General features: G+C 36.6%; 1 protein-coding gene across 5 annotated transcripts in view; it reads left to right on the forward strand.

Annotated features, from left to right (window-relative positions):
• Positions 1-21,178, forward strand: part of inpp4aa (inositol polyphosphate-4-phosphatase type I Aa) — a 42,796-nt gene that overhangs the window by 14,243 nt on the left and 7,375 nt on the right. Inside the window, exons 2-20 of one of the 5 annotated variants that reach the window (XM_079822367.1) lie at positions 4,703-4,915; positions 7,375-7,419; positions 7,961-8,079; positions 9,308-9,424; positions 9,503-9,582; positions 9,684-9,792; positions 11,025-11,115; positions 12,201-12,348; positions 12,563-12,693; positions 12,814-12,918; positions 13,002-13,110; positions 13,517-13,534; positions 13,892-14,078; positions 16,016-16,234; positions 16,329-16,647; positions 18,811-18,840; positions 18,945-19,117; positions 20,095-20,218; positions 20,317-20,584. In XM_079822367.1, the coding sequence (XP_079678493.1) occupies positions 4,816-4,915; positions 7,375-7,419; positions 7,961-8,079; positions 9,308-9,424; positions 9,503-9,582; positions 9,684-9,792; positions 11,025-11,115; positions 12,201-12,348; positions 12,563-12,693; positions 12,814-12,918; positions 13,002-13,110; positions 13,517-13,534; positions 13,892-14,078; positions 16,016-16,234; positions 16,329-16,647; positions 18,811-18,840; positions 18,945-19,117; positions 20,095-20,218; positions 20,317-20,584 (2,492 nt within the window). In that variant the 5' untranslated portion in view covers positions 4,703-4,815. Of the gene's footprint in view, positions 1-4,702; positions 4,916-7,374; positions 7,420-7,960; positions 8,080-9,307; positions 9,425-9,502; positions 9,583-9,683; positions 9,793-11,024; positions 11,116-12,200; positions 12,349-12,562; positions 12,694-12,813; positions 12,919-13,001; positions 13,111-13,516; positions 13,535-13,891; positions 14,079-16,015; positions 16,235-16,328; positions 16,648-18,810; positions 18,841-18,944; positions 19,118-20,094; positions 20,219-20,316; positions 20,585-21,178 lie in introns of those variants that run through there. The other 4 variants (XM_079822369.1, XM_079822368.1, XM_079822370.1 and 1 more) reach the window with 4 other exon arrangements.

A 21,178-nucleotide genomic window follows, 5' to 3' on the forward strand; every position in this document is an offset into this window, starting at 1 on the left:
CGTATGCATCCTTTCCTGTATATGGCATATTTTTCGAACGAAGGACTCAGACCTTGGTTGAAATTCCGAGGATCTTCGACATTGGAACAGTCCTTTGACGGATGTCTGACGTAGCATCCTCGGAATTCTGGCTTCCGAGGATCCTTCCTTGACATTGAGAAACGCCTACTGACTAGCACCTCTGATAGGCCATTGCGCTCACATGCTCAACAGATATGATTGTGATTGGCTACAATGCTCAACACTTGTAAAAACATCCTGTAAATGTGACAGATGCAGTCAAACACCAGCCTCACTAGGACATATGTTCTGGAAATGTCCTAATAATCATAATTATTGGGTTTCAGTTTCAATTACTATCAAAGGTATTGGGAAAACCACTGGACCCAGACCCAATTCTGACTATTTTTGGTGCCAGTAGTAACAATGTGGAGCTCTCTAAAAATCAGTGTATTGTACTTGGAGTTATTACACTCTTAGCATGTTGATTGATTTTGCTTAATTGGAAACAAAAAAATCCACCTCACTGCTCTGTCCTGATTAAATATGTTATGCTCCACCTTCAGCTCGAAAAGATCAGATTTTCTTTAAAAAACAAGACTGATAATTTTATGCTGTATGGAAACCATTTTTAATTAAGGTTCAATAATTAAACCCTAGCTCCACTAATTTTTTTACCATCAACTGGTAGTACCAGTACATTTGACAACCCTAATAGGGTCTTTTACTTACTGAATAAAAGTATTAATTTCATTCAAAAAATCTTACTGGCGGCAAGCTTTTGAAAGGCAGCGTATAATTTAAATAAAAAACCCCTAATTACATTTAAATGTCATAACATTTTAACCTCACTCATTTTGTAGAAAATCATCACCCAGTTCCATAAACCCGTCTTTTCATATTGTAAGTGGAAGAGGCAGCGTGTATCTGTTGAATGTGTTTGTTGTGCTGTGAGTGATTCAGATGAGTGACTACAGCAAGAGCCTCAGGGTGAGACAACATTTAATTAACATCAACAAACTTATCACCACATTCACTGTCATCTCTTTTGCAATGTATTTCCATATTAGCATTATGCATTTGGCCTAACTGCTTTTAAACATGCATGAAGTCTGAATGAGGCTTGAGAATGAAGTGCAGAGATTGGTGGTTAATCTGCGTGAAATGTCAATGCTAAATATGAGTGTGGTAATTTTCAATCCCCCCGCCACAGTTTATGGAGATCTCTAACTGCAGGCGACCGATGACTATTTCTGATGATGGCCCTTTCTATTCTTGATGGCTGTTAACACATTATGATAAACTAAATGTGTTGCTCATTGTGATTGGTTTCTAGGCTGTGTGGTGGACTATAACAGGCAGATGGATGGCTGTTGGGTTGTTGGTTGTGTATGCTGGAGCCTGAGTCAGAATCAGCCGTCCACCCCTTCAGCCCCAGACTGCAGCCCACTACCTGCTGCTTTGCCTACGCCACAGCCAAAAACCCTCCATCCGCCACTGATGTAGCGTATTTGCATCCTCATCCACCCTCTCTCTCTCAGGATTCAATTGTGTTGTTCAGTCCCAGCATGCTGTAAAAGTTTGCTGCATTCTTTGCTTCAGCCAAAGACTCAGAATAGGAAGTGGCACCATGAAAATTGTGTACAGCTATTTTTGTCGCACTAATTTTGTATGTGTGTTTGCACTTACTTGATTTGCATAATTGCTTTAGTGAACTGGATACTAAAACAGCACAGAGCAAATAAATGACACTATCACTGTGCCCGGTTCATTCTTAGTGAATGCTGAAAGACTTGTAACCTTATTTTCAGTCTTATTTTCTCTGCTTTGATAAAAGTTTTGGTGATAGATATAACCCTGGTTAATAAAAGGGCATGGTTAATAAATTATACACGCTGTATATATTGTTAAACAATAATAAAATGACATTTACATACATTCTGATATGTTGATTTGGTGCTCAAAAAAACATTTCTTATTATAATCAATTCTAAAACCATTTTGATATTTTTTGTCTGGAAACCATGATACATTCAAATGTGTGGGGAAAGTAAGGTAAATAAATTTGGCAGCGGCTGTTTACACGAAGTGCAGATAGCGATAGATTCTATTTAAACTAAGTGAAAATAACATTTTCTTAGTGATAGATGATATTTACACTAAGTGCAAATAGCTGTAGATGTTATTTACTAACTGAAATAGCATACTAAGTGAAAATAGTGATATATTCTATTTACACCATTGTAGTAAACGTTGTTTGTACGGGAAGAAGGAGGCGGGAACCGGCGGACATTCAAAATAACTTTTAATTAAACAAACACAAAATAAAATGGCGGCGACAGCCCCTCACGGTCGACTGCCGCCTACATACAAACAAACACAAAATGAAAATAAAAAGCTGCAGCCCCTCACGGACGACTGCAGCGAACACAAAATAAAACATAACACAAAATCCAGGCCTGGTCCTCTCTCGTCCCTCACTGTCGTCGCTCCTCCTTTATAGTCCCTCACTCCTCCGCGAGGGCCGAGATCGCTGCGGCGCGCAGCTGGCGCTCATCCTCCCTGAATTAATAATTTGATTCAGCAGTGATGCATTTTATTGATCAAAAGTGACAGTAAAGACATTTACATCGATCATCAGGCATAACATTGAACCGACAGGTGACAGGTGAACCGGCTCATTGATGCACGTCGGGAGCGAAGGATGGCCCGTGTGGTCTGATCAAACAGACGAGCTACTTTAGCTCAAATTGCTCAAGAAGTTAATGCTGGTTCTGATAGAAAGGTGTCAGAATACACAGTGCATCGCAGTTTGTTTCCGTATGGGGCTGCATAGCCGCAGACCAGTCAGGGTGCCCATGCTGACCCCTTTCTCCCACCGTAAGCACCAACAGTGGTCACGTGAGCATCAGAACTGGACCACAGAGCAATGGAAGAAGGTGCTGCTAACATCTTGGTTCCAGATACCACAGCACACCTTCAGGGGTCTAGTGGGGTCCATGCCTCGACGGGTCAGGGCTGTTTTGGCAGCAAAAGGGGGATAAACACAATATTAGGTTATAATGTTACAAACGATTTTGATTTTAAGTAAATGCTGTTCGTTTGAACTTTCTATTCATCAAAGAATCCTGAAAAATGCATCATGATTTCCACCAAAAATATTAAGCAGAAAAACTATTTTAAATTATAATTGAGCACCAAATCACCTCATCAGAATGATTCATAGTTCTTCATAGGCCTACATTTGTCAAATGATTGTGAAATAAGCATGATCGTATTCTGCCATATATGATGCACTGTAAACTTGAATAAGTTGGTAAAAAAATGTGACAAAAATTGAGGTAATCAGTTACATTCTTTTTTTTAAGTTAAGAAATTCAAAGTTTAAGTAAGCAGAACTTTTTGAGTAAGCTAATTCATACATGTAACTTATTTATCACTTATTTATACACTAACTTAATTATCATGTAATCTCAACCTAAATATTTGTAGTAGTGGAAACGTGGCTAGATTTAACTAGCTTATTCAATAAAGGCTACCTTGCTAATTGATTACACAATGCTTTGATAGCAGTAGCATAGCATTGCACTTGCTGAATGACTACAACATATGTCTGTTCTCATACCAAGCTCATGCCCCACTCGTCACCATGATGGTAACCCTACAAAAAAAACAACATAACAGAAAGTCTTCTAATTAAAGCTACAGTCTATAACTTTTTGCACTCTAGCGGTTAATAAACAGAACTGCATGCGTCTTGCGGAAGAACATTGGAGCCGGAGCTACTTCTCTCTGTTTATGTCTATGGCGAGTCACGCAGGGACTGTGCTCCTCTGCAGCGGTTCCTACCAGACCGGTCTGAAATAGTCCCAATATAAACACTTCTTATAAGTGTACCATAATGATTCAGAGTAAGACAAAAACACGGTTTAGAAAATTGATTCATGTTGTACATTCTCATTATATCATTTTTGTAAATCTTGAACACAAAAAAGTTACGGACAGCAGCTTTAAACACTACTAAATCTCCCACTTAACATTAATCTTGCGCAACAAACATGATGTAACTAATTAATGTAAACTGATTAATTTTAGCATTTACTCTCCTTTTTGAGTGTCATGGCAAAGCATGCTGGGAAATAGAAATCCCAGCCCAGTTTCAGTTAAGTTTAACTCAAAACAATGAAACAATTCAGATTACTTAAAATGCGTCAGTTTTGTGAACTCAAAAGAAAAATAAAGTTCTAAATACTCAAAAAATTTTATTTGATTAAACTAATTTAGTTATGTTGAGTTGAGATTTTGAGCGTTAGGGTTTTACAGTGTGTTTGGTGTCGTTTGAAACATGTATGACCCTCTTTAAGCTATGTCTATATAAAGTGATGGCCTGACGCTAACAGCATCCTGTTTGTGGAACATTTCCGTTTAGTCATGAATTATCCAGTCATAAACATAAGACAATTCTCTGGCACTGACTCTCTTTGATTGCAGCTCTGTCATTGTGTTCAATTATAAATGCCCTCCTATGAACCTGCATAAATAATGCAGAGACATGCATAACGACTTGAGATCAAGCACAAGTCTCATTCTTTAGTTGTCTCAGGTTAAACGCCTCTGGGTTCACTGGTTCTTTCTACTCCAGACAGTTGGTGACGCAAATAATGACACATCCTTTTTGTCCCCTTCTCTCTTTTGCTTTTAGATTAACGTTTAGACTGAAACAGATTCTGGATTACTTGGAAAATACTTTACCTACAGCATAAAGTGGGAGTGTAAGAGGTAATCCTATTGGTCACTGAAGTAACTGGAGGCAAGATGGCGGGAAGAGAGCGCAGCCCACGCCACAGGCCATGGTCTGTGTACCGAGCCAACACGTTTGACTTGTCATCTGAGATGATGGGGTTGGTGCTAGCAGGTGAGGGATTATTAGCTTTTTGACACTTTTTGGGTTTTTTGACACTCTTGACTGAACGGCAAGTTTATACCATAGTGATCTGGGATATGACAGTAATACGTAATCAGACGTTTTCCACCAAGAAAAGTAGTTGCACTACAAAAGGACAGATTAAAGTGCTGTAGGGCTTTTAAATCTCTGATTTTCTGAGGTCATTATTAGCATGCCACAGATGCTCTAAATAGCCCTTAAAGGGACAGTCCACCCTTTAATTACAATTCTGCCATAATTTACTCACCGTCAAGTTGTTCTAAACCTGTATGACTTTTTTTCTTCTTCTGTGGGACACAAAAAGAAGATATTTGTTGCTGGCAATTAAACCAGTTTTGTTATCATGGACAAAAAAAAACATACTGAGAATTTGTTTGTGTTCCACAGAAGAAAGAAAGTCATACAGGTTTGGAATGACTTGAGGGTGAGTAAATGATGACAACATTTTTCTTTTTGGATGAACTATCACTTTAAGTTGTATTTAGCACAAGGTTATTCACCTTTCAGAGTTTAATTAAGAATGCCTTTCAAATTTTATTTAAATTTGTGATTCAATTTCAAAGAAATGTACGTTACGTTTAAATCTGCCGAAAATTCACATAACTGCTTAAAGGGTTAGTTCACCCAAAAATGAAAATTCTGTCATTAATTACTTACCCTCATGTCTTTCGACACCCGTCAGACCTCCGTTCATCTTCGGAACAGAAATTAAGATATTTTAGTTGAAATCTGATTGCTCTGAAAGTCCTCCATTGGCACAATGGTACTCTACACTCTCAAGACCCTTAAAAGGTACTAAAGACGTCGTTACAAAGTCCATCTCACTACAGTGGTTCTAAAATAACTTTATGAATCGGCGACAATAGTTTTTGTGCGCAAAAAACCCTAAATAACGACTTACATAGTGATGACGATTTCAAAACAAAGCATCATGAAGCTTTGAAGCGTTATGAATCACTGAGTCGATTCAGCAGTTTGAATCGCCAAATTTCAGCAGTTTGGCGGTTTGACACGCGATCCGAATCATCATTCGGCTCAGTGATTCATAACGCTTCGAAGCTTCATGATGCTTTGTTTTGAAATCGTCATCACTATGTAAGACGTTATTTAGGGTTTTTTTGCGCACAAAAACTATTGTCGCCGATTCATAAAGTTATTTTAGAACCACTGTAGTGAGATGGACTTTGTAACGACGTCTTTAGTACCTTTTAAGGGTCTTGAGAGTGTAGTGTACCATTGTGCCAATGGAGGACTTTCAGAGCAATCAGATTTCAACTAAAATATCTTAATTTCTGTTCCGAAAATGAACGGAGGTCTGACGGGTGTCGAACGACATGAGGGTAAGTAATTAATGACAGAATTTTCATTTTTGGGTGAACTAACCCTTTAAAGGATTACTTCAGCGATTTAGCATTAAGCTTTGTATCAGTAGAAACCCGGCAGTATATTTGAATTATGGTACTTTCCCCCCTCATGTCCCCTGAGACGAGAGAATTATGCATTTTATTTCTGGAAAAAATCCTCAGATGACTCATTTTGCGTAATCGGGGGATTTTTTTGGCCATAGGCTAGAGTCTACAGCCAGTTGAGCCAGTTCCGCATGTTTTCAACCTGCCCATAGGGGAGGGATCTCACTCACAGAATGTAAATGCGCACGACCGCTGCCGCTCGGATCGGGCATTAATAACGGAGCGGTACGGAGCAAAGTGAGTGTTTCAACTTTTCAATGCATTCCTATGAAAGTTAAGCTTCCATAGGCATCGGTCTAGAAGGCACCGAATTCAAAAATAATTTCACATTTCTACTACATAAATGACCCAGTTTAAATACACATTCATCTTCCCAGTGCTGAAGTAACCCTTTAAATCTTTAATAATAATTTACACTTATAAAACAATTACCTAAAACATGTTATCATATAATATATAAATACCATAATTATCAATAGCTGTTTGCCAATGTCAATATGTACTTTTTATTATTATTTTATTTAGTGGTATTTTTTGATGCTGTATGAATTTAGATCTATTTTGATGGCTGTCACAAATGTTGAACTTTAAGTTAAAAAAAAATGTATCATCAGTGGTGGTAACAGATATGGGGAATAATAGACATAATTAGTCTAAATCAATTATGTAATTATTATTTATGTTTTAGGTTAACAAAATTTGAGAAAGGAAAAAAATACAAAGAATTACAGTTCTGCAAATTCTTCTTCCTGTCATTCAAATGTAACATCCTGTGGGACATGGATGCAATTTTGCAACCCTGATTCCACAAGGATTTTAAACTAGTTTAATATTATTATATAAGACTAAATATCTTGCATTGAGATAATCTCAAGAATTACTTGACATAATATGAAATAATTTGCTAACAAACTAATAAAAGACTATGGGAATTCTGTGTTGTGTTTCACATGTGTTCAGGAAACAGTCAGGATCCTGATGAGCCAGTTCTTGAGTTCAGTCTGGGTGAGTAACAGCAGCAGGACAGTCAATCATAAAGTGATTAAGGTCCAGTTACCAAAGCCGCCAGAGCAGACATCTACTCATTCAGGACATGTGTGTACATCTGCATCCAGTTAAGAGTCCATCACCTCATATTCTTCCTCCTTTTTTGGCTACCTACACTAATATGCATCCTACTGTATTTGTGAAGGATATAAACTGTCTATCAGTCATACCCTCTTAGCTCACATGCAATAAACATTTATGCAGCTTGTCTATGGGCCGTTAAGTCAAATATTTCCATTGTGCTAGAAGCACTGGGTTTTGTTTTACTCTATGACAGTTATATTACTTTTTCCATGATGAAACATCATGTGGATTACAATTAGCCACCTAGTGTTCTTTGACATTTTTTATATGCCGTGATTCACTGTTCATCGCAAAACACATTTCAGATAGTTGCTTGCACAGACTGGATTGTAATGCTACTTTGAGTACAATCACAACTAAATCACTTATCTTCTTTCATTATTAACTTACTAAATTGTTGCCCTTCTTTTCCCAGCATGCAGTGAGCTGGTCACTCCATCACTGGACCGTAAGCCCAGCAGCTTTGTAGCAGTGAGCTGCACCACCCCTCCACAGGCATTTTGGACCAAACATGCACAGACTGAAATTATAGAGGTGAGGATGGATCAATGGAGATGTACTAGAAAATCTACCACATGTAGACCACACTGGACATGTAACATGATTGTATTCTTTGAAGTTCATTTCAAACAATATGAATGTGGTAATCATTTTAGTACCATGGTGTAACCATCTGATCTGGCCAATTTACATGTCCGTCAGATGGTTTCTTCCTGTCCAAGCGAGTGGTTCTCGGCCAGAATATGCTAAAAATACATCATTACCAAGCCATCTTACTAAGACATCATTGGGAGATATATGCTGCGTCTGAAATTCCATACTGTATAGTAGATACTACATTTGGTTTAAAACTTAAACCATTTGGCTTTATGACCGTTAAAAAAAGTATGTTCTGTCTTGTATGTCGTGTGTCGTTCTACATCCGCCATGTCAAAATTTCAACTAAGCGCCGTTCACGCTACATATCACGTACAAGTATGAAATACGGTAGACACATGTAACACCCCCAATACCTACAAAAAAAGTCCCTAGGAGCAAAATCTGAAAACCCAACAGGAAGTGAGATATTTAAAATTTTCTCTGCAAAATGCAATTTATATGCAATTAATGTAAGAAGTTTGCTATACTGTTGTAAATATCTCCTTGATTTATATTACAAAGCTATCAGAATTTCATCTTACTTTTTATCGTATATCTATTTTTATCGTATATCTATTTTTATCGTACAACTTCCACCAAATATATTTTTTTTCCTGCTCAAGTATGAGCTACATATTCTCCTATATCATACAATACGAGCCTCATGTATCAAATATGATACTCAAAAACAAACAAAAAAAGGTCACACTTTTTTAGATGTTGTCTAAAGGTTCAAAAACCTTTTCTGACTATGCTTTATGTCAGGCTTTTCAGGGTTACTATAATCTAATGGTTACACTTTATTTTAAGGTGTCCTTCTTACATTGTAACTACATTTAAGTTCTGAGTAATATTAATTAATTGCATGTAGTTACTTTAGGGTTAGGCTTTGATTTAGGGCTAGTTGTATGTAATTATGCATAATTTATATTTATTACTGTAGTAACTACAACTGTGTAACCAACCAATAAAAAGCTTGGATATTTATGGAAATGCTGTGTTGTGTTTCACATGTTTTTAGGAAAGAGTTTTATCTCTAGGATATTTGCTGCTAAAATCCATCTTTGGAGTAAAATGGGCCCTATAAAGCCTGAAAATATCAGATTTGAATTTCTTCTCTCAGGGCACCAGTAATCCAATCTTCTTGAGCAGCATTGCCTTCTTCCAGGACTCTCTGATTACCCAGCAGACTCAAATCAAACTGTCTGTCTACGATGTGAAGGACCGCTCACAGGGGACTGTAAGACAGAAACCACTATTCTTAACATTTTGCATCTGTTTTGCTTAGCCTCATAAAATCGACTCTCTGTTTTATTAGATGTACCTTCTCGGTTCGGCTATGTTTACTGTAAAAGAGCTGCTTCAAGACAAACACCACAGGCTACACCTCACACTGCGGTACGTTGGATAAATATAGATACAATCCCATAGCATATTATTTATTAGGATTTCCAGGAAATGTAATCTGACGGGTATTTCTGGTCATTTCACTGGCTCAGATCAGCGGAGAGTGAGCGGATGGGTAACATCACGATTATCGCATGGCAGATGGAGGAGAGGAGAGACCAGCGAGCTCCTCTGGCACGTTCAGACACAGTTAATGGCAGGGTGAGTGCTCAGCCACGCTGTTCTTCACACTATACATTAGTGGTCTTGATGTGAGTTTTTTCAAGTGGCCAGTGTTCAAAACCAATACTTAAAGAGCAGGGTGGCTAAAGCCTGATTTAATAATTCTCTATATGTCCATTGGCAAGACTTTCAGTAGTTTTTTAGCAGTGTCATGAAGGTTAACTAAAACTATTAAAAATGGAATAGTTAATTAAAATTAAAATAAAACTGAAATAAAATTATGTTATTAGATAAAAAACTTTAAATAAAATAAGTTAAAGTTGAAATACTAAAGCTACTAAATTTTTAAAAATATAGACATTTAAGTTAAATATATAAATAAAAAAATGAAAATATAAAAATGTATGCTAATTTAAAATATTAATAAATATTATAGTAGTACTGTATATAAATATTACTAAAATAACACTGGGGACTACACTTCTGTTAAAGGGTTAGTTGACTAAAAAATAAAAAATCTGTCATGAATTGCTCACCCTCATGTCGCTCCAAACCCGTAAGACCTTCGTTCATCTTCGGATAACAAATGAAGATATTTTGATGGAATCCGAGATTTTTCTGACCCTCCATAGACAGCAACACAACGACCACTTTCAAAGTCCAGAAAGGTAGTAAAGACATTGTTAAAAGTAGGAGTAGGAGACTGTGTCAGTCTCCTACGCTGTTGATGTAGTAAATACAGTGCAGCGCTACATCAGAACACCAGCTTAACATTGGCCGACGCTGTTCACGTGAGCACCACGACACATGCGTGTGATGCTAATGCTGGAGCTAGCCAATGGTGAGCCGCCATTCTGCCGTAGAACTCGTAAGCATTACACTGTTTACACTACGTCAACAGCGTAGGAGACTGGCACAGGCCAGAAGAAATTGTTGAATACAATCGGTTTGTGCACAAAAAGTATTCTCATCGCTTCATAACATTAAGGTTAAACCACTGAAGTCACATGGACTATGTTTTTACTACCTTTCTGGACCTTGAAAGTGGTAATTAAATTCTATGGAGGGGTCAGAGAGCTCTCGGATTTGATCAAAAATATCTTAATTTGTGTTCCGAAGATGAACAAAGGTCTTACGGATTTGGAACGACATCAGGGTGAGTAATTATGACAGAAATTAAATTTTTGGGTGAACTAACCATTCAAGGAGCCATAAATCTCTTTTTAATTCTGTAAATCTGTGTCTGATGACAAGTCTTTAATATCCCACAGATGGTGTTACCGGTGGATGAAAGTCTGACCGAATCCATGGGAGTAAAAGCAAAATCTGCCTCCTTATGTAAAGACAGTCTTTTAAAGGCAGGTGAGTGTCTAATTTTGATGTCTATATACTGTATAAAACCTGTGCATTTTTATTTCTTAATTATTGCAGCTGCATTCAATCTGGAGGCAGCAGTTTATTTCTAAATACGCCCCTCATAAATGAATCAATGGGCCATAGCTCCATAACTTCCTGCTGTGAAGATTCATGAATGCCACAGGCATGACAGCTTTGAAAGAGGTTCTGAAAACATTTCCTGCATCCATTAAAGAAACACAAGAACAGTCATTTATAGAGCGTTTAATATTCGATGTGAATAAATTATAAAAACTATAACTAGATTAGGATTTATTTTAAGATATACTAGTGCTTTGAGGAAGCAAAATATTTGTTTTATTTAAGTTTAGGTTTTATGCTTTAGTTCTGCATAAGTGAAATGCTGCATTATTCAGCATGTATCTTCTTTTCAGTTACGGCACACAAGAATCAACAGAAGGGATGTTACAGCAACTTAGATAAGCTCTGCCAAAAGTTTGGAGTCAGTAAGATTTTTATGAAGACTTTTTAATGTTTTTGAAAGAAGCCTCTTCTGCTCACCAAGGGTGGATTTATTTGATCAAAAATAAAGTAAAAACTTAATATTATGAAATAGTTTTTCAGTTTAAAATTACATTTTAAAATATATTAAAATAGAAAACAGTTATTTATTCCTGTGACGGCAAAGCTGAATTTTCAGTATCATAACTCCAGTCTTCAGTGTCACACGATCCTTCAGAAATCATACTAATATGATGATTTGGTGCTCAATAAAAAAAAAAAATATTATCAATGTTGCTTAAAATGCATTAAAATGTAAAAAAACTGAATTTATTTCAAATAGAAGTAATCAATGATATTATAAAAGTCTTTACTGTCACTTTTGAACAATTTAATGCATCCATGCTGAATAAAACGATTAATTTGAAAATATTATGTCAAAAATTAATCAATGGCGATTTCACTTGATTAAATAATCTGATTAATGATTTTAATTAGTTGTACACAATGCTTCAGTCAATGCAGGACAAAAATTATAACTTATAGCATATAGCATAGAATTGATTAATCCATTGATTGATTGATTGCAGTGTTTGGAGGCACTATTTCACGGATGTACCGATTTCCCACCACTGATGGAAATCACCTGCGTGTGCTGGAGCAGATGGCAGAGAGCGTGCTTTCCCTGCACATACCAAGACAGTTCGTCAAACTACTTCTGGAGGAAGATGCTGCCAGGTAATTCACGTTAGCGCTCATGCTCAGAATTATTCTTTTGAGTTCTTTTGAAGAATCAGTCAAGACTTTCATTTGTGCTGCACATTGCATTTCAATAATGTGGCATTAGCATGTAATTGGTTTATTAGCTTCTAACTAACAATACTCAAACACTATGAATTTATGCAATATTTCTAAATTAAATTATATTATCTTGTTGCACATCTCCACGCAGGGTTTGTGAGCTAGAGGAGTTGGGCGAGTTGTCCCCCTGCTGGGAGAATCTGAGGAGACAGATCATTGCTCAGTACCAGACTATCATCCTCACCTATCAGGAGACTCTCAGTAATTTACACGAGTACAAGGGTAAGTTTGTGGCACCTACTCAACCAGAAAGATTTCATCTATAAAGCCCCTGTCACTGCTATAAATAAAGGTGATTTCAACATTGTATTTATCTGATTCCTCTCACCTACTATCCTGCAGGTCCTTCCTTTAAATCTAGCACTCTGAAAGGAGAGAAAAAACTAGAGTTCATGCCTACAAACCTCCACGTTCAAAGGATGAGAGTGCAGGGCGAGTCTGGCTATGGTGAGAGATCTATGGGCAATATGTGCATTTTAACACGGACATTCTTCAGGGCTGGTCTTTACACAATTTACATCTTTGAACAGATGCAACATATGATGTGGTGACCACTGGGGCTCCTGCGGCACATCATCAGGGCTTTAAGGGCAATGGACTGAGGAAACTCATTCAGAAGTTTGAGGAAGCCAAAAAGCAGTAAGACTTTTTCTTAAAAAATATTGGTGAAAAATATGAATCAAAGTTTTTGTGTTGCTCTGCTAGGCTTTTGGCCTTTGTATTGTGTTAAGAGCAGTTCACACCAAGGAGGATAACAGTAAATATATAGTTCTAAAAATCTTTCTGAAAGGGTTAGTTCACCCAAAAATGAAAATTATGTAAATTATTACTCACCCTCATGCCAGGAGAACGGCATGAGAGTGAGTAATAAATTACATTATTTTCATTTTTGGGTGAACTAACCCTGTAATATAAAAACCACACCACAACTATAATGATAATGATATAATGTCTCACCTTTTTTATGTAATGATATTTTATTTCACACTTATTAAATGACTACGATTGTAATCAGTTGCCCTTATGTTGTTTGCTTTCTGATCAGTGCGAATGAGGGTGAAGGGTGAGTTTCAGGGTTGTTGACCGTTTTCCTGTCATTTTCATATGTGGTGGTGTTTCATCTTGTTTATGATCAGTCAACGTCGAGTCCTTTACTTCCATCAAATCTGAAGGATCTTTCTTGTTTGCACCAACATTTGTGTTTTCAAAGATGATGCGTTAGCACAAAACTGCTTTCCTACTCCATTCGATTGTGTGCACTTTGTGTCCGTGTATGTTTTCCGTGTTTGCTTGAACATCACACCATCTCATTTGCAGCATAGTCCACTTGGTCACAGCTTGCACAGCTGAACAAGTGATAGCAAATGGGGAATTGGAGGCTGTGTTGTTGTTTTGTTTTTAATGCTCTGTCTGGTTTCAGTGCTGGGGAGTCAGCTCCACTCTCAATGCGGTATCAGCCGCAGGATGTGTTGAAAGCTAAAGAAATCATTTCCCATGTCAACACTCTCAAGACGCAGGTCAGCTACTACACTGAGCGTCTGTCTCGTGCTGCCAAAGAACGCTCCACCAATGCACTGGAGAGGACTCTCGCTATCCTGACAGACAAGGTGAGAGGCTTTGCATGAACCATTTACAATCTGTTTACAGACCGTCTAATGTATATTGCACAAAAGAGCTGGCTGAATTTGCCTGTTCCCATCTGATTGGTTGGCAAGTTGTGACTTGATAAGGGCACACAGTACGAAAGATAGTCTGAGTTTTGCCTAAGGCATTAAACTAGCAAATGTGCACAAATGCTACATATATATAAATTATATATATATATATATATAATTATTTTTTTTTGTTAAATTATATTAATAGAATAATGTCATTTTATTATTATAAATGTATTTCTATTTATAATATATTAATTAATATAATAAATTATTGTCACATCTTTGATATTAAATCCACAGGGAATAAACAGGAGATCCTAGGATAAATAAACTGAAACAACTGCACTAACACTGATGATACAGAACAATTAACTTAGGAAACTCAGAGCTTAAATTCCAGAGGAACATAATCAAGATAGAAACAGGTGTGTGGAATTAGAAACTCAGGTAAACAGGGTCTGAATCCGAAATCGCCCCCTATACCCTTAAATAGGGCATTATTTGAGGGGACAGCCATTCGTAACGAGTGTACAGTGTACACTCAACGGCTGTCCGAATTCACTCACTAGTTTTCATTCACTCCTTCAAGTGAACTGTATTAGTGGACTAAAGTAGGGAATAGTGATTGAGGGTTTAGGGGGCGATTTCGGATTCAGCCTGGAATTCATGTTGCGTCCCAACGCCATACTATGCCCTAAAAGTAGGTACTGTTTTTGTGAAGAAAAACAATATACTTTTGAGTGTGTAGCATACTATTCGTCATAATTGCGTCTTTAATGGACAGCTCCATGACTTGCGTGCATCCTGTCACTGTTTAAACTGCCTTGTCAATCGTTAAAATCCTCCACATTCAATTTAATTTAATTTCCTACGGTTTCAGAGAGAAATGTAGTAGCATGTTGATCTGCCAGTCGTGGGTCTTTCATGCGGAGAAACTCTCCTCATGTGTTTGCAATTTGCATAATGATGCATTTAAAAGTTAATGAACGTATCATTACAAAAGTTTGCAGTGCTGTTGCAGATGAAAAATAACATTTGAATAAATATATTTTTATCAGGTTATATACTGATTATTAATCACTCAAACCTCTTTGACACATCGCACATCCGCCATGTTTGTAGTTTTTAACACTTTTTTTCTTGTGTTTGTAGTTCTAATTGAATCCTCGTCCAATGTGCAATGGGTTGTGGGCAATATTAGCCGTTAGAGTGCACGGATCTGAACTTCGGATTCTAACCGGAAAAAGTAGACCATCCGGGTATCTTTGGAATACTCATTTCAACATACTACGATTTGGGACGTGCTAATTCTAATTTCAAATGATATTTAGGGCGGATAGTATGCGAATTGGGACGCAGCAAGAGTGCAAGCGAAACTACGAATCAGAACAGATACGCGTCACCATTATTATAACTCTATTATTTGATTTATTATTCTCTATTAATACTTATACACACATAAAACTTATACATTACAACTGTATTATTGTAATGTATTTAAATGGCACATACAACAAAACCAACTTTGGATGGTCACTTTATATGCCAATCAGACGGTCTCTTCCTGTGAGTGGGTGGCTCTTCTTAAGACATTTTATAATGTTTAACAGATCAGTAGTTCTTGTGCATTCAATTATGAATGTTTTTGGGAAAGTATTTTTTTTTCTTTTGCTATTTGAGCGAATGGGAAAGCAAAACATAGATTTGTTGTAGTTTTCATACAACACTATAGAAGTTTACCCAACTATGATGACTTCCGCTTGTGAGAACCTCAGAGCTATTACAAAGCTAGTGTTTCTCATGCTCAACAGATCTTCCAAGTAAAAGCTTTTGAGATCCACTTAATGAGTAAGTGCAATCTCTGTGCCGCCCCCTGTCTCTCTCAGACGCGGCAGCTGGTGACAGTGTGTGACAGTAAGCTGCTAACTACAGCTATCCAGGCACTGAGTGCGGCGCGCCCGGAGTTCATCGCATCCAGAGGCTCTCCGTCCCCCCATGACACTGAGCGTGTGGTCCTGAGGAACGATCAAGGCTCTCCACAGGCCAAATGGAGTGGAAAGGGGAACAGAGCATCTGTGAATTTAAGCTGGCAGGAGGAGGAGTGGGTAAGGTCACTCAGAGACTGACATTATACCCTCATGATTAGAAATACTGGAGAATCTGAAATATATCCTCTGTAATATTCTCTTTCTCCTTCAGGAAAAGATCTGGCTCAATGTGGATAAGAGTCTGGAGTGTGTGATCCGCTGTGTGGACAGGCTGCTGACGAGAGAACGGTTGCAGAGTGACAGCAGTGAAGACGTCTTCCTCTCTGACCAACAGGCTGACACTAGCAAGAGAGGTAGCCAGGGCAATGCATTCTGGATCAACCCTGGTGACAGGCTCTTCTCCCCTTCCTCCTCCGACCCCCTGACCTCATCACAACCTCTTTCAGATCCATCCTCTTCAACATTACTATCACCATCCTCATCACTCTTACTGAACCCTGCATGTCCATCCAGTCCTAATACTCACTTCTGTAGGTTCCACCCTGTGTTAAGTTTTCTTTTAATTATTTTTTTAAAACTGCTCAAATACCACATATGCTTTCAGTTTTGCATCCTCTTTTAGTGGCACACGTGATAATGCTGGGACATTTCTACTTGATATCGCCAACATCCAAAAATCAAAGTGAAACTGAAATACACACTTTAGTATAGTTTTAAAAAGAGTACATATTACAGGAATAGTAAACTTTAAAATAACTTACTTAAGTGGGAACTGAATGTAATGTTTTTAACACTTAATTTCATGTTAATTGGAATTAAATTAACATTATAATACACTAGCAAAGCACTTCACATGTGCTTTAGTATGTTAGTCAACACATCAAAATATATGTTATGCTATAAGGCATGACACAAGATTATTAAAACTATTTTAAATGTACTTTAAAGTAAAACTTTTCATTTGACATTTTTACAAAGAGCATGTTTTAAAAGTTTACTTAAACATAGTCATACAATTCTAAATAAATAAAAAAATTCACTAATATTATATTGTCTGCAAGTACAGGTTTTTAAAAATATTCAGTACAATTAAGCGCACTTATTTGTCACAAAGGGTTCTATTGCCTGAGACTCTGAAGATTGGCAGTTCTAGCATTAGCTTTGCATGAATCTGTTTGTGAACAAAAAGTCCCCTTCTTTGACTCATTTAAACATTTGATTTGCTTTGAGAGTTAGTTTTTATCTTTTAAGTTTTTATATATCTTTGGGTGCCACCTCATTTGTTTGACATCTTCATCTTGGCAAAATTACGGATTTCTAAATTTGAAGTTCGACTTCAGGTGATGTTCTATCATTTTGCACTATTCTAAGCAGGAAATTAATTTCCAGCATTTTCCGAGTTGAATGTAATACAGCAAAATGCATGGTTGTAGTTGCTTATATTGTGATATATATGTTGGCTTTTTTACTGATTAACCCATAAGAACCCGGACCAATTTATCCTTATAGGAAAATTATGTATAAAACAGGCTTAATGGACCACTTGTAAAATGTTTCTGCAGTTGTTTTTGAAATACAACCCCTCCTTGTGAAAGATCTGTAATGTTACACATATGTGACATTGGGCGTTTATGATACATTTTTTATGTTACATATATGTCACATTGGGCATTTATTTCTCAGTTAAAAAAAAAAAAACATTTAATAATTTTTTTGCTAAATAGCAGTTTTTTTTTCTGTTTCTTTTCTTTTCCACAACATTTATCAAAATTATGCATATTATTAAAAAATTATTAACAAAACATATCAAGCCATAGACGGATCTTCCAACACTTATCCTCTGCTTGCTGATTTTAAGAATCATTGTTGTCAGTGAAATGTAGACATGCTAGTAGAGTCTGAAAACAGTTGCGTTACATTTTGTCAGCCACCATGGTATGTCATTTTGTCATTTTCCCAAGTATGCATGATTTCCTGACATTTGGTGCAGATCATGTGCAGATCAATACCAATCAATATTTCTATTATATTAAACAGTGCTGTTAACATTTTTCTGAGTCCCAGATTTTATATAAAACATAGAGAAAATATATAACACTAAGAAAATTATTGAGTCTGCTAAATTAATTGAGCAGCTCATTAATATTTTTCTTAATATGACAAATACGTAACATCAAAATTCCACCAACTGTTGTAAGGTTAACAGCCCGATGTGACATATATGTCACCACAATATTTTCGTAACTTGTTTTATATCAATTTGTTTAAGAAATGTATTAAAATCAGGTAGTGTAATCTATGATAAGTTATTAAAATGTTAGAATTGTTGCATGGGTTGAAACATACCTTTAGTAACAAAAACAAGTGTATTAAAAAATTGCTCACACTGCAACATGTGCTAACCAGACAGACCACCATTTTGGAAATGTTGCCATCGCAACAAAAAATGCACAAATTGTCACATGACTGAACCTGGGTGTTCTTTATATGTCACTTAGGGACTTCCTGAGTAAAAATGTAGGAATATTGCTTTAAAAAGACCTTTCCAGATAATCACCAGTGTTTGTGACACCCGTGTCACTGTGGGTTCTTATGGGTGTAATATTAAATAATACTATTAAATTAAAATAAGTGTTATTACTATAGTTGTCTTTAAAAACACTTATTCTCTCTCCCTCTCTCTCATACTTTAGATAGTCCCAGTGTTGAGGGGTCCTCTCCTGGTAAGCCTCTCAATGCAAATGATTTGTACCATCTGCAACTATAGATGTGCGCTGTCCAGTTTTATGTCCGTTCCTGATGTTAGCTGTATATGTTATGGCTCTAGGTGAATGGAGTGATGCCCTGTATCCCCTCCTGACCACTCTGAATGAGTGTGTAGCCATGATGAGCGACAAAGCCAAGAAGTCCATGGTGTTTCTGCTGATGCAAGACGGCGCTCCCACTATCAGATTTGAGTTGTCACTACAGTACCGCAGAGATGTGGTTTTCTGTCAGACAGTTAGTACAAGATTAATTATTAATTGATTATAATTATTAAAGAGAAGCACAACTTCATTGTATTAAGTGTCAGATATAACCAGAATGTGCTCTGTAGAAAGTTCCAATGACTTCTATAGAAATGGGACCCTTTTTAATGTATATAATTCTGTGAATCCCAACATACACTGCATGTTCATTTGTTAAACATGTTAGCTAGTTTGATCATATTTCCATCTACCAATAAGGTTGTAGCAAAAAAAAAATTTGGCAGAGTATCAATAAAAATAAAAATAGTCGTTCTGTTAAGGCCTGCCCATACTGGAAAAAAACATATTTTTAAATACATTTAAAAATATACCAAATATGGCCAAAATTATACGCTAATGTAGATTATACAATTTACATAAATGTATATTTTGAAGTTTTAGGTACTTATATTTCCTATTTATTATTTTTCCTATTTATGTTTATAATTATATTGTACAAGCAGTATATTTTAAAATATATATTTTATATATATTTTTGCATTTACCCATTTATTTTGTGATATATTTTGTAATATATTAAACCTTTTCCTTTAAGGTTTAAACTCAATATATTTTCCATTTTATATATAAAATATATGTAGCATATATTTAAAATATAATGTGGCCAGAATTCTTTTGCATTTTTTTTTTGTCAAATGGGTGTTTATCCCATAATGCATCATTTTCACCAGGATTGGCAGTGATGGCAAAAATGTTATTGTTTGTTTGTCTGTTTGTTTTTATCTTAAAAATCTGATTTCCACAATGGAATACAAAAAATAAATGAGACTTTTTAACTCACAATAGCGAGTATATATTAGTTCAAGTTCAGAATTGTTATAAAGTCCAAATTGCGAGACATGTCAGAATGTCAGAATTGTGAGATAAAATGTTACAATTCCATAGAAATTAGTTCTACTTCAATTATAATTTCATATCCATTCTAATAAAATGCATTTTTCCCTGTAGTTGACGGCCCTGATCTGTGGATTTGTGATAAAGCTAAGGAACTGTCTAAGTGACAACGGCTTCCTCAGACAACTCCACACCATCGGCTTACTAGTCCAGTTTGAGAGTCTCCTGAGCACCTATGGTAAACATACAAGCACATTCAATTCAGCTTTTACATTCAACTTATTTATGTGAAATGATCTGAAAAGGTTAACTCAGTGCTCTTCTTTCGTCTCAAAGGGGAGGAATTTGCCATGCTGGAAGACATGAGCGTAGGCATCATGGACCTCCGAAATGTCACCTTTAAAGTTACCCAGGCAACCTCGAGCTTCAGCCCCGACATGCTGCCTGTCATCACGGGCAACAGAGATGGGTTTAACGTGCGTGTTCCGGTACCGGGGGTGATGTTTGATGTGTTACCAAGGGAGATCCAAAATGGGATGCTGTTGCGTGTTCAACCAGTGTTGTTCAATATAGGAATCAATGAGCAACAAACGCTAGCGGAAAAGTACGTTTAGTGCCTGATTTTTAACAAAATAGTTTAGTCATGAAACATGAATGTGTTTATTAATTTTACATTCTGTAAAAGCAGTTATACAGTGCATTCGGAAAGTATTCACAGTGGTTCATTTATCCACATTTTGTTATGTTACAGCCTTATTCTAAAATGGATTAAATTAATTATTTTCCTCAAAATTCTACAAACAATACCCCATAATGACAATGTGAAAGTAGTTTGTTTGAAATCTTTGCAAATTTATTAAAAATAAAAAACGAAAAAAAATTACATGCACATAAGAATATACAGCCTTTGCCATGACACTTAAAATTGAGCTCAGGTGCATCCTGTTTCCACTGATCATCCTTGAGATGTTTCTACAACTTGATTGGAGTTCACCTGTGGTAAATTCAGTTAATTAGACATGATTTGGAAAGGCACACACCTGTTTATATAAGGTCCCACAGTTAACAGTGCCTGTCAGAGCACAAACCAAGCCATGAAGTCCAAGGAATTGTCTGTAGACCTCCGAGACAAGATTGTATCGAGGTACAGATCTGGGGAAGGGTACAGAAACATTTCTGCAGCATTGAAGGTCCCAAT

Source organism: Gobio gobio (assembly GCF_949357685.1).
Source record: "Gobio gobio genome assembly, chromosome: 7".
Taxonomy (NCBI): Eukaryota; Metazoa; Chordata; class Actinopteri; order Cypriniformes; family Gobionidae; genus Gobio; species Gobio gobio.